Here is a 14,484-nt window from a genome sequence, read left to right on the forward strand (position 1 = left end):
CATTTTTAATATTTTGTTTTCTAGTTTTGTGGTCAAATTGGATGGTGAGTGATAATGTTAATCGTAAACCCTGTATATATATCAGTTGTTCCCAGTAATCATTGGTCCAGAAGTCTCTCTGATCCGTCTCAAATAAAATTTTCACAGAGACACATAAAAATATATGGACCTGGATTGGGAACGACTGAGATATATCTTTTTATTAATTATTTTATTATACATTTTATTTTAGCATGTAAAAGTGCAAGAATTAGTGCAAAAGCTGGTGTTAAAGTGCAGGAAGAGGCACATACACTATATTAAGGTCCAAATTGTTAAGTGCTTTATCATTTCTTTTTTTTTTATTTACAAGGAATTTAATTGGAGGTTATGGGGTGATTGGAATGACTAGATCCATCCGTTAAATTAGGACAGTTCTCCTCATTCCTCCTTGTTCTCGTCTGAAACATAAACAGAGACAATTTTAAAGCATGAATAGATGAAACAAATAACATGTAAAATGGAAGAACATACGATTTTTTTTGGTTTCCATTTGTCTGTGTTGAAATGAGTAAGAGAAGTGGTGCTTATGCAAAAAATGGGAGATGGAAACACTAATTTGCTGAATAAACTCTAACTTGGGGGTGATCTGCTCTAACAACTTGATGGAAATGCACCTAACTAACATCATGTTAAGATGAAAATCTGCCTTATGACAGTGTAAGATGGCTAATGTCAAAATGTATTCGATACCCTAATCCACTTATGGGAACTGAGGTTCTGCAGTTCAAGCCGATCCTTTGGGTCCAACTGCAGACAGCCGTGGAAGAAATCGCAGCAATCTGTGCAGAAAGAAGAAAGAGTTTATACATGCTTGTTTAAATGACATTCAAATTATCCTATACAATCATCTTTAGCCTAAGTGAATCTCACCTCTTGACAAGCCTTTAATCCTCAACCTTCTGTTGTTCATTCTGGGCAAGTCACTTTGTTCTGGAAATCTGTAGAAAACTAGCAGAAACAGAACAACTCCAAGTGACCAGACTGTCGCTGGTTCCCCGTGGTATCTTCCAGTTGACGAAAACTCGGGAGGGAAGTACTCTCTGGTGCCTGAAAGAGAATTTGTTTCCAACAACAGTATAGATAAACAACAGCGAATGTTTCACAGAAAAAAATAAATCAGCAGAGTTTAAGACCCTTCTTACAGCTTTGAAGGATGAACATACCTCTAAAGTATTGGAAACTGTCCTCAGTAAGAAGATCGCCGCACCCGAAGTCAATCAGTTTGACCTCAAGGGTGTCCGGGTTAATCAGCAAGTTCTCCAGCTTGATATCACGATGAAGAACTCCACGCTGGCAGCATGTTTGGGCTGCAACTGTTGTCTGGTACATGATTGTTCGTAGCTTGTTCTCTGGAATGATGCCTTCGCAGTCGAGAAGGAATTCATGCAAGCTCATGCAGGGTATGGGCTGCTCTAGCACCATGAAGTACCTATCAGCCTCCACCTTCCAGTCCAAAAGCTCGATGATTTCCTTAACCTTGGGGCCTTTATTGGCAAGAAAGTGCAGAGCGATCTCCAGTGGAAGTGGATCTTCAAACCCATCCTACAAGAAAGACAGTTGTGAAGATCATTTGATAGAAAAGGTATTTTCAATAAACAAGTCCTGGACAAACTGTTGGCAATGTCTATCACAAAAAGCATTTGTAGTCTACGATTAATATGACAAGAAGACAGTAAATGAGAGCACACTACTTACAACACTGATGAATCGCTTCTCCTCCTCGAAATCGGACACTTTTACTGCCACCTGAAGGCCATCTTCTAAACGAGTGGCTGAGAAAACGGCTCCACAGCCTCCTTCACCCAGCTGAGCTTCAATTGCATAGCAGTGGGAATTGATCTCTGTGAAAAGACAAAGAAGAGATGAGAAATCATCAGTGGTACAGTACCTTCATCTAAAACCTTTCCTCTTTCATATAGAAATTGAGATACTACACTGAATATCTGTCCCTTAAAATTTTATCTGATGGTAAAAATAAACAAATGAGTGTAAAATATTCAGTCTCACCTTTAAGGTTTAGTTCACCCAACAATAAACATTTACTCTCTATTTACTCAACCTCTAGTGTTTTCAAACATTTGTGAGTTTCCTTTGTTAAATGAAGAAATTTAGAAGAAAACTGAAAACCTGTAACCACCGTCTTCCACAGTAGGAAAACACATACTATAACAGTCAATAGTTACAGGTTTCAAGATTTCCTCAAATATTATTTTTTTATTTTCAACAGGAAAAAGATTCTCAGACAGGTTTGGAACAAGTAAAGGGTGAGCAAATGATGACAGAAGTTCCAGTTTTGGGTGAACTATCCCTTAAATATGAATACGATATATAATAAATCTTCACAAATAGATGCATTTTCAGCTATTCCTGACAAAATGCATATTAAAATCTGTTTAAAGCATAAACCATTGTTAAAATATGCATGTGTGTTGGATAACTGTAGGGTCGAGGTAGTAAACTCACCAATGATTTGTGTCTCTTTGTCCTCCATCAATTTCTCAGGTTCAGCAGAGTCAACAAACAGGGGTTCATCATCACCACAGCCAGACTCAGCAGTTAAGAAGCCTGAAGAGAGATCATCACTCCAGCTCGACTCAACAGTTAAGAAGCTTGAAGAGAGATCTTCACTCCAGCTTGACTCAGCAGAGAAGAAGCTGAGATCCAGTGATGGTTCCTCCAGTGATGGTTCCTCACTGTGAACACTGACAGGCTCCTCCAGCGATGGTTCCTCACTGTGAACACTGACAGGCTCCTCCAGCGATGGTTCCTCACTGTGAACACTGACAGGCTCCTCCAGCGATAGTTCCTCACTGTGAACACTGACAGGCTCTACCAGCGATGGTTCCTCACTGTGAACACTGACAGGCTCCTCCAGTGATGGTTCCTCACTGTGAACACTGACAGGCTCTACCAGTGATGGTTCCTCACTGTGAACACTGACAGGCTCCTCCAGCGATGGTTCCTCACTGTGAACACTGACAGGCTCCTCCAGCGATGGTTCCTCACTGTGAACACTGACAGGCTCCTCCAGCGATGGTTCCTCACTGTGAACACTGACAGGCTCTAACAGTGATGGCTCTTTACACCAGTCATCGATTTCTCGACCTAAAGAAAGGATTATTATATAAAAGATTTTAGTTTTATTCAAATAATATTAATTTATAGTTATTAAGCATATTAATGAATGCTGTAAATTATAAAGTGACTTTGACAGTGGTGTCAAACTCAAATGACATTGATTGAAGGTTTTAATATTTTATTTTACGTCATTTACATGAATAGCTATATTTGTACAATATTTCGAGTGTGTTTTGTGCTTGTACTTTGGCTGGTTTCGGCCTGTCATGGATTGACCTAAATAAGAATCACACTTAAAACCTCCAGCAGATGGAGACGAGTCCTAAAGTGTAGTTTATTCACTCATTAATTGTACACCTCTTTAACAATATCATACCATTCTTTTTAATGGCCTTTTTGCTAGTTGTTAGTAGTGTATTAAGAAGATACGCAACATTTTAAAGTATTTTTGATTTTAAAGTATTATTTTTTACCAGGTACAGTTTTAAAATTACATTCCAGATTCAATCCCATTATTGCATTTATCTTCTCTCAAGATTTATTCAAATCTTGCCAATAGGTGTGTATAGTATTACAATCCCAAAATATGTGAAATGATCAGCCAAAACAATTCCACAATTTCTCCAGCATTCATCATGTTTTGATCAAGAACACAAATTAAATTAACCTGAAAAAGTGTTGATATTAGAAATGTACCGAATTTTCAGCCACTGAACATTTGTCAGCTGAAAATATGTTATGCCCTTTAATGGACCCTTTACTTTTTGTGGATTCAGTCATTGTTGGGTTACTCTTTCAAATCTGGAAGCATTAACAACTTGTAAGCAATTCCATGCATATGTTTTTACCAAAATAGTGAAACTTTTTTTGAGTAGGCTTGTAATTTAATGAACTATAAAACTACTCAAAATGTCTCTGTCAATGTTGTCAAACAATTATATTTAATTTACCAAAGTCAAACAAGTGGCAATTTCTCATTTGTCACATTGTCACTACTGATTAAATTATTTCTTTTAGGCTGTGCAGTTTAATTCACAGAATTTCTACAAAGTATGCTGTATACTGTAAACTCATCAACCTTTTTTGATCAAATCCACAATGTGTTCTTAATTTTCTCATTTAAAGTATACAAAATGTTTACAGACTAATATTTTTTTGATTCCTTAACTCTGTCTTTAGCTGTTTTGGAAAATATAAACAGATGTTTAAATATAATGTGAACATACACCTTATTTGTGAATTTATTTTTTGAGTTTTTACTGAAATGACACATCCATAATGCTGGAATTGCTCTTATATCAAAATATATATATCACTATTGCTCAATATAGATGATAATTATTGAGATAGCATTTTTGCCAAATCGCCCTGCCCTACATTTTACTACCTTTCATGTATTCGACTGAGCAGTCTCTTGCTGTGTATGGCGGATGAGGAAGCTCTCTGATTTCATATAAAGTACCCTAATTTGTTACTTAAGGTCTCAGGAATTAGGATTTAATTTTTGAGCGAACTAAACCTTTCATTTTAAAGCAAAGAAAATTACTTTATGAAAAACGAATTTGTATGGTGAATGTTTGACACCGCTGTGTTTAAACCAATAGAATTGTATTAAAACCAATTAACCATATTCACTGTGTTTTGTAATGTTTTCTCCCAGTAAGGTAAAATTAATCGTAGAGCTCTACACAGACTCCAGGTAAGAAAATAAATCACTTGTGTTACATAAAATGGACATATCGTTTACCGTCACTGTTCCTCACAGGTGGTACATCATTCTGGACCTCTTCTTCAGTGTTGTTGGCGTCTCTTTCTCTCAGAAAGAGAGCAATTACTCCGAGCACGGTAAATAACATTTTTGGTTAAACTTGCGTACACTTATAGATGAGAAAATCCAAATAAACTTACAATAAACACTAAAATGTTCTGAAAGTAAAGCTAGTTTATAAAAGTGATCCTCAATAAACCGTACGCTATCAATTGACAGTATTAGCAGAGCAAACTTTGTACAGCTTCTAGCTTTGTGTCAAATAAACGCAATGAGCAAATTTTTCACCGAGAGAGCTCTTTTGCTGTTGCGTCACGATCGAACCCGCGTTCCAACGTTCTACTACTGGTACGTGATTGGTCAGTTTTGTGACGTGGTCGGAGCTTTCGCTTAACCGAAGAAAAACAACATTAGCGTTTCCTTCACGGCTGTTTTCAAAGTAAAATAAAATTTGTAAACTTGTCCCGTTTGAAGAGTCTTTACTGTCTGCTTTGTGAGCCAGTGTTTCCATTTAAATCAGGGTCAATTTAAACCGTTCACAGGTAAGATATGTCTAGCATTCGTTTCTTACTTTAAATGGAAGTTGTTGGCTGTAAGCGCTTGTTTACACATTAAAACGCGAGATATGATATTGAATATCACATTAAATCATTTGATCTAACTTATCAAACCCCATTTACACTGCACATGCAGTTGCAAGTAACGTACGGTTAACGATAATGCTGAGATGGGGGCATGTATATTAATGAGTCAATAATCAGATTCATTCAGTAATAAAACTAGCTTTGTCTAAATCTGATTATTCATTAACTCATTTCACTAACGCTTGTTCCAGCAAATAGTAAACCAAAATGTGCAAATTCAGGCACAGACTTTTCCCTTCACTTTCTGTCTGGCTTTATAAATTACTTCTTTATTATTAGTTTGTTCTGAAATTTGATAACAAAGATACCAGCTTGTTGTTTTTCATTAAACATAATGATAAAATGAAAGGACTAATTTGATGTATTTATTTGTAAAAGCATACAGTTATTGCATTATTAACAAAAAAAATATAAATAACTATTAATAATAATCTACACAGCCCAGATAGCAAAATACACTCGGGCCAGTTCCGGCTAGATTGTCGCCTGCCGGAGACTAACCCCTCGGCCCAACTTCGGCTGCCGGACTCGGGCCGGATGCCTGTGGACTCACTGCCCGATTCCGGCCCGAATCAAGCGGGCCAGATGCGGCGGCCGTAAGCGAGCCGACGCTGCGCATCCGCGCCGGAATCGGCGCGAGGGTAATGTGCGCTGCGGCCCGGAGCTGGCGCGACTCCGTATTTATACACCTTATAAAACCTTTTGGTATTACATTGGTACTTGATATATGGTATTACAACCATTTGAATTTATATAACAGCAAACACAGGCTATAATGTAAACACAAAGTGTAAGCACTGGGTTTAACCTTTGAATAAAGTGCAAACTGCATACATATTCTGTAACGAAAATAATCAAGACAAATGACAAAATAAATAAATGTTAAACGTTTATTGATTGCATGAAAAAAATAGTACTAAAATTTTATAAATAATTTTGTAGTGCACAAGAATATCAATATAAAAACAACAATAAAACAACACAATAAAGACACACAGAAAGATTGAAAACAAAAAAATCTAAAAATTACACACAAACACAGATGTTTTTTTAAAACAACCCTGTTTTCCCAATAGACTTGAATTAAAAATTTGTAAAAAACAGCTAAATTTTATATAAACCTAAATATAGAAACCAATTTAAGATATAGCAAGAAACATCTTAAAAATACCAATGACAATCCGTAAAATATCCAAGTCAAACTTGTAAAAAGTACTGCAGAATTCTGAAGAAACATCTTGAAACATTTTTTAATAAAACATTAAAATAATAATAAACAAACAAATATATATATATATATATATATATATATATATATATATATATATATATATATATATATATATAAATAATTGTAGAACAAAATCAATTGCACAAACAGCAAGACATGAGTGAGATGATTATAAATTTCATATATATATATACACGTCTTGTGCAATTTTATATTTATAATTTTATTTGTATTACGTTTATTAAAAATGTATCAAGATGTATCTTTACAATTTGGCGCACACACATACATACATACATTCCATACATATATACACACACACACATATATATATACACATATACATATATATATATATATATATAAATGCAAATGAAAGAAACAAATTGTTCAAGTATCAGGGAACATCCTAATACACTTAAAATGTTGTTTAAAAATTAAAACAAAATAGTGATGTAGACATTTGACACATTAGCTTTCTCTTCTTTCTTCCTCCATCCCTGTCAGGGGCAAGTTGTAGCTACCTTGTAATGCATTTTTCCACTTCTTTATCAGTGGCGTGGTATGGACATTTGTCCTCACTCCATCTGTGATTAAAAGATAAACAGATAATTAGTAGTGAACAAGTACTAATGTAAAAAAAAAAGAAAAAATTAGGAAAAAAGTAGGCTACCTACGAAGCAAAAAAAAAAAAATAAAATAAAAAAAAACAAATAAACTTAAAACACTTTGAAATTAGCAAGAGCTTGAACTTACCAGTTTCTTCATTTGTTCAGGCTGCTCCTTTAGTTGATTTTCAAGCTTTTCCAAATCCAATTGGCCAAAGGAAGGTCAAATGTGTTTACATCTGGAATTTCATCACGTCTGTTTTGGTTTTGTGAGAATCAGGCCCAGCTGCTGCTTTATGACGTTGCATGATTTTAAAACTTCAGTCAGTCGTGCTAAAAAAGAAAAATAACAGATTAGTATAAATCAACCTGTAGCTTATTCTCATAAAACTTCTGTAAATACAACAATGGGTTAGACACTGCTGATATTCTCTAGTTGATCTTTACTTTCTAGCTGCATTAAACCTTAACAAATTTAGTGATGTCTTACAAAAACATCACGAGATGCAATAAGTTCTGTCTTGATCTCAAACTGCACTAGAACAAAGACTGTAAATGTTCATAGGTGTACTGCAGGAGTGTCCAAACTTTTTGGGCCGAGGGCCAGATGCAAAAAAACAAACGTTGTCGCGGGCCAAATTTTACATACATCACACAGACATATATATATGTCTGATATGACATGATATATATATACATGATATATATATATGACATGATATATATATATACAGTTGAAGTCAGAATTGTTAGCCCCCCTAAATTATTAGCCACCGTTTATTTTTTCCCCAATTTCTGTTTAACGGAGAGTTAAAAAATTTTTCCACACATGTCTAAACATATTAGTTTTAGTAACTCATTTCTAATAACTGATTTATTTTATCTTTGTCATGATGACAGTAAATAATATTTGACTAGATATTTTTAAGACACTTCTATACAGCTTAAAGTGACATTTAAAGGCTTAACTAGGTTAATCAAGTTAACTAGTCAAGTTAAAGTAATTAGGCAAGTTATTTTATAACAATGGTTTGTTCTGAAGACTTAAGGGGCTAATAATTTTGACCTTAAAATGGTTCATAAAAAAAATTAAACCGCTTTTTATTCTAGCCGAAGTAAAACATAAGTCTTTCTCCAAAAGAAAAAATATTATCAGACATACTGTAAAAATGTTCTTGCTCTGTTAAACATCATTTGGGAAATATTTAAAAAAGAAGAAATAAATCAATGAGGGGCTAATAATTCAGACTTCAACTGTGTGTAGATAGACAGACAGACAGACAGATAGATAGATAGATAGATCATAACAAGAACTGCTGCTTAATTGAATGCATGTAATAGCGACACCCGGTGGTTATTTATTGAATTACGTTCATTTTTGTATAGCGGGCCAGATTCTATTGATATTTATAAAAAGCCTCGCGGGCCGCAGATGGCCCGCGGGCCGTAGTTTGGACACGCCTGGTGTACTGGAATGTACAGTATCTGTGCATCTTGATGGTGGTCTTAAGATTTCTGCCATAGTCATTGATGGTGATGTGACTTGTGGTGCTGCCTTGATTTCTGAAATCTTCATACCTGCCTTTTATCCAGCCTCTTTGTTCCAAGTAATTTTTCTTCATCATGGTATAGATGTGTCTATACTGTCCCTTAATCAGATACATTTACAAAACAAAACATCACTTTAGTATAGTGCCAGGGCAAAACTCACAGGTTGTAATAGATCAATGACAATGTTGACAGTATGTGTTTAAAATAATTGCAAACAAACCTGTTCTGTCTTGGGATGTATGACAGGCGATCATCATCCTCATCTGTCTACCAGTCAGAAATCACAGTTGCGTGTGGATGTTTGAGTCGAGCTTCCTCATATGCATCTATAATAAAACATCACATTGTTGTTAACCTCCCGTAAAGAAAAGTTCAAACCCTGAAATACTATCAAAGTTAATTAATGCATATAATACCTATAGTGTAAATAATCAGTACACAGAAGGTTGCACAAGATTTATTCGGAGATTCATGCAGAGTGACAGCCTTATGAATCTGAGACATAGATTTGTAAGATGGTCAAGCACATGCATTATTCTGTACCCATGAAGATTAACCTACCATTGTGAAAAATGTTTGATGATAGCCAATAACAATAAACCATTTCAGCTGTTTGTGAAGCAATTAGTAATGTAATGTCTGAAAAGCTCAATCTATGTTGAAAATGTATCAGCAGTTTAAAGCTTATAATGGACTTTTAGCACACAACTATAACATGCCTATTCACGTTCAAAAGAGTGTGCCATTGACTTCTTTGGTCGTGATGTGCTGCAAAATGATCTCACAAACCTTTGTTAAACAAGAACAATGAGACTTAACCAACAAATATTGTTACCCATTCATTTAAATCAGAATTTATCACTGTCAATAACATAAAAAAACAAACAAAAACATCAAAATCTGCTTTAAGACGTTCAGTTTTACATTAACTGACCATTACAGCTTGAACAAAAGATATAATTGATTCACATAGGCTAACACATATGAATTAAAGTGCATAGTAATATATTTCTCTCGGATAATTTAAAGAGAATAGTAAACAGTCGAGTTTCGATCATTTTCGTGACTAACTGCATAAACAAGATAAACAATAATATTTTATTAATCCAAAACGATTAGTTTTTATTTACACATAATCACAGAATTAATACTGTTGGAGAAGTATACGCCTGTACAATGATTTTTTCAACATCCACGGTACTTTATAATGTTAAATCAGGAAAAAAACACGTTTTGCCAAGTTAGTTAATGGATTCGTCTACAGAAACTTTCTTTAACGCAGTTAGCATACACACAAATTCGTTTCATGTTTCTTTAAAATAATTAAAATAGTTTTCAGTTACTACACACGTTACAATCTAACATTGTGTAAAAGGAAAAGGAACTTTCAGACGTGTTTGTAACTGTTAGCGTTAGCATACATTAGCTCCAGTCGTGTTTCTTAAAGCAAGTTACATTTCGTATCAAACTGTTTTAAATTACTAAACGCTGTTACAACCAAACACCGTGGAAATGTTTTAAGCTCTAAATTCGCTAATTATACAGAACACAAGCAGTAAAAAGCTTACCTTTCTGACCGGACTCCACGTGAAACGTTTGAAAAACCAACCCTTTTCTTCTTGTGATCTTCGTGCCATGGTGGTTGACAACCAGCTTTTTGGAGCATTACCGCCACCGTCTGGATTGGAGTTTGGATCAGGAATTTAGTAACGCATGTGTTTATTATGAAACCAACTTCTGCTTTAAAAATAAAACAGTCAGCACAGGAGCGTGCTATCTCAAAAATAAGCGAATTTTACATAGTTTTTCTCTAGATGACATGTATAATCTATTTATAAATAATATTGTTTTGTTTGCGTCTAAACATTGCGACCATCCACACTAAATATTCTTTTTTTTTTTTTCTTTTTTTGCTATCGTACCATTAATATTTTCTCAAATTATCATTAAACGTGGAGCTAACAGATTACTAGATAAAATAAGAACTTAATCGGTTGCCATCAGCCGAGTCCTTGCCAGAAGCGGCCAGGATATGGTTGACCGGAATCGGGCCAGTGCTTTACAGCCGCATCACAACCGCATGTGCGCGAGCGAGCTGCGGGCCGCACTCGGCCCGGATAACACTCGCCGATGCCGAGTCGGAGCCGGAGGCGCCGAGGGGCAGCCGAGCTCGGGCCGATTACTGCCTGCTATCTGGGAGGTGTTTAAATGACTCTTAATCTTAAGGTATGTTGTAACATGTGAATAAATTATGTGAATGTAGGAAATGAAAATACAAACTGGTCAAAAAGGGCTCTTGCCTAGTTAGAGTAGGACTGATTAGGGTCTTTCTGTGCACATGTCTGAGTGTCTTTAAGTTATTTTAATAATATTAAACATGGCTGTTCTTGGTTTATAGGAAGCAGAAGAAATGGACATGGAGAATGTGATGTGAAAGAGAGAAGAACAAACCCCCACATAGTACAAGTATGTAGAGAGTGGATTTTTGTAAGGTTGTTAATGGATGTTTTTGAATATTTACTGCAGGGACCATGACATGTTGTTTTAGTTGATTACTTAGTAGTTAGTAGTTGTTATAGTTTTGATTTGATTCTTTTTTTGGCTCAAAAACAGACAGTGCCCAGCTTAAATGAGCTTTTTGAAAATTATGGATTTAAATTTTTCTGATTAAATGGCAATATGTATTGCAGAAATTTTATTAACACGCTTATTAAACAGTTAATGTAAGAGCATGCTCATTATCATAAGTACTAAGTAACCATTAGTACTTGCTACAATAAAAACTAATTAGTTGGTCAAAAAGATCCAATGGAAATGAGTAGCAAAACTTTAGGTTTGTTACTAGTAACAATAGAATAAAATAGAATTTAATTTAAATCTGTTTCTAGTACCAGTAAAATAGTAACTGCTCTGTTGTTTCTAGTTACAAATTTAAGATTTTTGCCGCTGATTTCCATGAGGATCTGTCTTTGTGATCAACTAATCAGATTTGACTAGTGTTTCAATTCCAGTTCTGACTGGAACATATATATATATATATATATATATATATATATATATATATATATATATATATATATATATATATATATATATATAGCATTATTCATTAATTACTAATCATTTTAGTAGTAGTTTTAAATTTAAGTACTAGTACTTTTGGTGATTACTAGTATCTTATATAAGATACCCTATCAGTATTAAAAAATAAGTACTAGCAGTTCACAAAAAAAAAAAATCCTTTAAAATGTACCAATAAAAAATTTCTTTGTAATAAATAATTATTTGTATCTGTTTAAAAGGTTCTAATACAAAAATAATATGTACCATATGCCTAATAATCTAATAAGAACTATTAACTATTGCTGGGTTTTTCAATCCTGATCCTGGGAACACACTACTCTACACTTAGGAGTTTTTTTTATTTATAATAAAATGAAACGGGGACACACTGGCTCAATGGTTAGCACTGTGGCCTCATAGCAAGAAGGTCGCTGGTTTGAGTCCCGGCTGGGTCTGTGTAGAGTTAGTATGTTCTGTATATGACGTGTGATATAGGTGAATTAAATAAACTAAATTGGCCATAATGTATGAGTGTGTGTGTATGGATGTTTCCCAGTATTGGGTTGCAGCTGTAAGGGCATCTGCATAAAACATATGCTGGATAAGTTGGCGGTTCATTCTGCTGTGGCGACCACTGATAAATTAAAGGACGAAGCAGAAAGAAAATGAATGAATGAAAATAAACATTACATGCCAGGGAAGACAGAAATGCAGCTTTTTTATTGTAAGATTCAGAAATCAAATACATATAAAGATTTAGATCTTCAAGACAAATCTGAAATAAAGGTTTACGCTTACAAATGTTGAGCCAAAAATAGAAGATTAAATAAGATCATTCATTCATTTACTTTCTTTTCAGCTTAGGCCCTTTATTAATCTGCGGTCGCCACAGCGGGATGAACCGCCAATTTATTCAGCATATGCAGCAGATGCCTTTCCAGCCACAACGCATCACTGCGAAACACCCATACATTCCCATTCACTACGGAAAATTTAGCCTACCCAATTCACCTACAGCACATGTCATTGGACTTGTGGGGGAAATCGGAGCACCCGGAGGAAACCCACGCAAACACGGGGAGAACATTCTTGTTGTGAGGTGACAGCGCCATCCACTGCCTACAGGTGAAATGGATATGCTAAATTGTCTGTAGTGTTTGAATGCCATCGTGTATGGGTGTTTCCCAGTGATGGGTTGCAGCTGGAAGGGCATCCACTGCTTAAAATATAAGCTGGATAAGTTGGCGGTTCATTCCGCTGTGCTACAGAATTACAGAAACAAGAAAAAAAAAACTAGATAATAAATATATTTTAAGAAAAGGAGTAAGTAGTGAATGCAATTATACAAACTGACAAGTGTATGTGCAGGTATATCTATACACAACATTATATGTGCAGGTGTTATAAGCAAATTGGCATGTAAAGTATGTTGTTAAAGAAATTAAAAGTGCATAAAATGTAGTGATGTTTGTTTCACAGTTACTTACATAAAGTGTTCATGAGATGGATTGAGGGAAGAAACGGTTTCTGTGTTTGGCTTTTCTGGTGCACAGTGCTCTGTAGCGTCGACCAGAAGGTAAAAGCTCAAAGAGGCAGTGTGCTGGGTGTGAGGGGTCCAGAGTAATTTTGGCAGCTCTCTCGCTCTGGATAAGTACAGTTCTTGGAGAGTAGGGAGGGTTGTATTAGTGATTCGCTCAGCAGTCCGAACTCTTTGTCGTAGTCTTCAGAGATCAGATTTGGTAGCTGAGCTAAGCCAGACAGTTATTAATGTGCAGTGCAGCTGTTTGAGCAGCTCCTATAGAAGGTTGAACGTCATTTCATTTACAAATTCAAACAGTACTGCAATATGATACATAAATGTAAATTAAAAAAGCGCTCAAGACCTCTAATATTATCTGTAAATTTAAGATTGACAAGTAAACTACCATAATTAGTGTGTGTGAATAAAGAGAGAGTGTATGGGTGTTTCCCAGCACGGTGCTGGTTTGCAGCTGGAAGAGCTAGAATGCTAAAAACTCCACCACATGTATGCTTGTACATCAAACATTCAGCTTAATAACATTAAGCACAACTAATCTTTGTTAAATCTACAAATGTTGTCTTTTTTGGGCCTGACTGATCTCTCTTGGAATGTTTTCACAGTAATCAACCTTAAAAAAAAACAGAATAAACACATCTTTTGTAAAAATGTGACTTTATTTCAACATTTAGTACAAAATTCATAATAATTATCATCAGTTGTGAGGCTTGTCACCCCAGCCTGATGTCAGTTTGTGTCCGTGTTCAGCTCAGCACCATCTTTACGATGGGCAGTTTCCAGTGGCACCACGTGGAGGAACGGACCTCGCCACCTATATATACAGGGTTTGGATTATCACTCACCATAAAATAACCTATATCACCTACATATAAGATCACTAGTCAATAAATGATGATTAATGATTAGACTAAAGATGGTTACTAAAGCTGATGAGAACTAAATTAAAGCAAAAACTAAAG

The 14,484-nt window shown here is 35.2% G+C and overlaps 1 protein-coding gene and 1 long non-coding RNA gene across 6 annotated transcripts in view; both read right to left on the reverse strand.

Moving 5' to 3' along the window:
• Positions 1–311: 311 nt before the first annotated feature.
• On the reverse strand, positions 312–5,525 carry LOC141374988 (serine/threonine-protein kinase pim-3). 3 transcript variants are annotated; one of them, XM_087281773.1, is made up of 8 exons: positions 4,868–5,235; positions 2,971–3,147; positions 2,506–2,891; positions 1,738–1,883; positions 1,206–1,584; positions 913–1,089; positions 733–821; positions 312–440 (listed from the first exon to the last, which is right to left on the reverse strand). In XM_087281773.1, exons 3-8 carry the CDS (start codon positions 2,531–2,533, stop codon positions 357–359), a joined length of 903 nt encoding a protein of 300 aa, XP_087137899.1. In that variant the 5' UTR covers positions 2,534–2,891; positions 2,971–3,147; positions 4,868–5,235; the 3' UTR covers positions 312–356. The 3 variants fall into 3 exon arrangements, with proteins under 3 accessions (XP_087137899.1, XP_087137897.1, XP_087137898.1); XM_087281771.1 differs by having other exon boundaries at positions 2,506–3,147; positions 4,868–5,525; XM_087281772.1 differs by lacking the exon at positions 312–440 and having other exon boundaries at positions 715–821; positions 2,506–3,147; positions 4,868–5,214.
• A 1,621-nt stretch (positions 5,526–7,146) lies between these two features.
• Positions 7,147–14,484, reverse strand: part of LOC147840846 (uncharacterized) — a 69,084-nt gene continuing 61,746 nt past the window's right edge. Inside the window, exons 1-5 of one of the 3 annotated variants that reach the window (XR_015507695.1) lie at positions 10,491–10,545; positions 9,143–9,248; positions 8,950–9,020; positions 7,520–7,704; positions 7,147–7,350 (exon numbers count right to left, since the gene is read on the reverse strand). This is a non-coding gene — a long non-coding RNA (uncharacterized LOC147840846). Of the gene's footprint in view, positions 7,351–7,519; positions 7,705–8,949; positions 9,089–9,142; positions 9,852–10,490; positions 10,546–14,484 lie in introns of those variants that run through there. The other 2 variants (XR_015507696.1, XR_015507694.1) reach the window with 2 other exon arrangements.

The sequence above is a fragment of the Danio rerio genome, chromosome 14 (assembly GCF_052040795.2).
Source record: "Danio rerio strain M-AB ecotype USA chromosome 14, GRCz13ab, whole genome shotgun sequence".
NCBI classification, from domain to species: Eukaryota; Metazoa; Chordata; class Actinopteri; order Cypriniformes; family Danionidae; genus Danio; species Danio rerio.

Excerpts from the sequence above, each read along its gene's own strand:
- LOC141374988 (XM_087281771.1), bottom strand. The coding sequence starts at position 4,976 with ATGTTATTTACCGTGCTCGGAGTAATTGCTCTCTTTCTGAGAGAAAGA. Across the intron at positions 1,884-2,505 it reads CAAAGAGACACAAATCATTG|AGATCAATTCCCACTGCTAT; the intron begins GTGAGTTTACTA and ends GTCTTTTCACAG. Across the intron at positions 1,585-1,737 it reads AGAAGCGATTCATCAGTGTT|GATGGGTTTGAAGATCCACT; the intron begins GTAAGTAGTGTG and ends TCTTTCTTGTAG.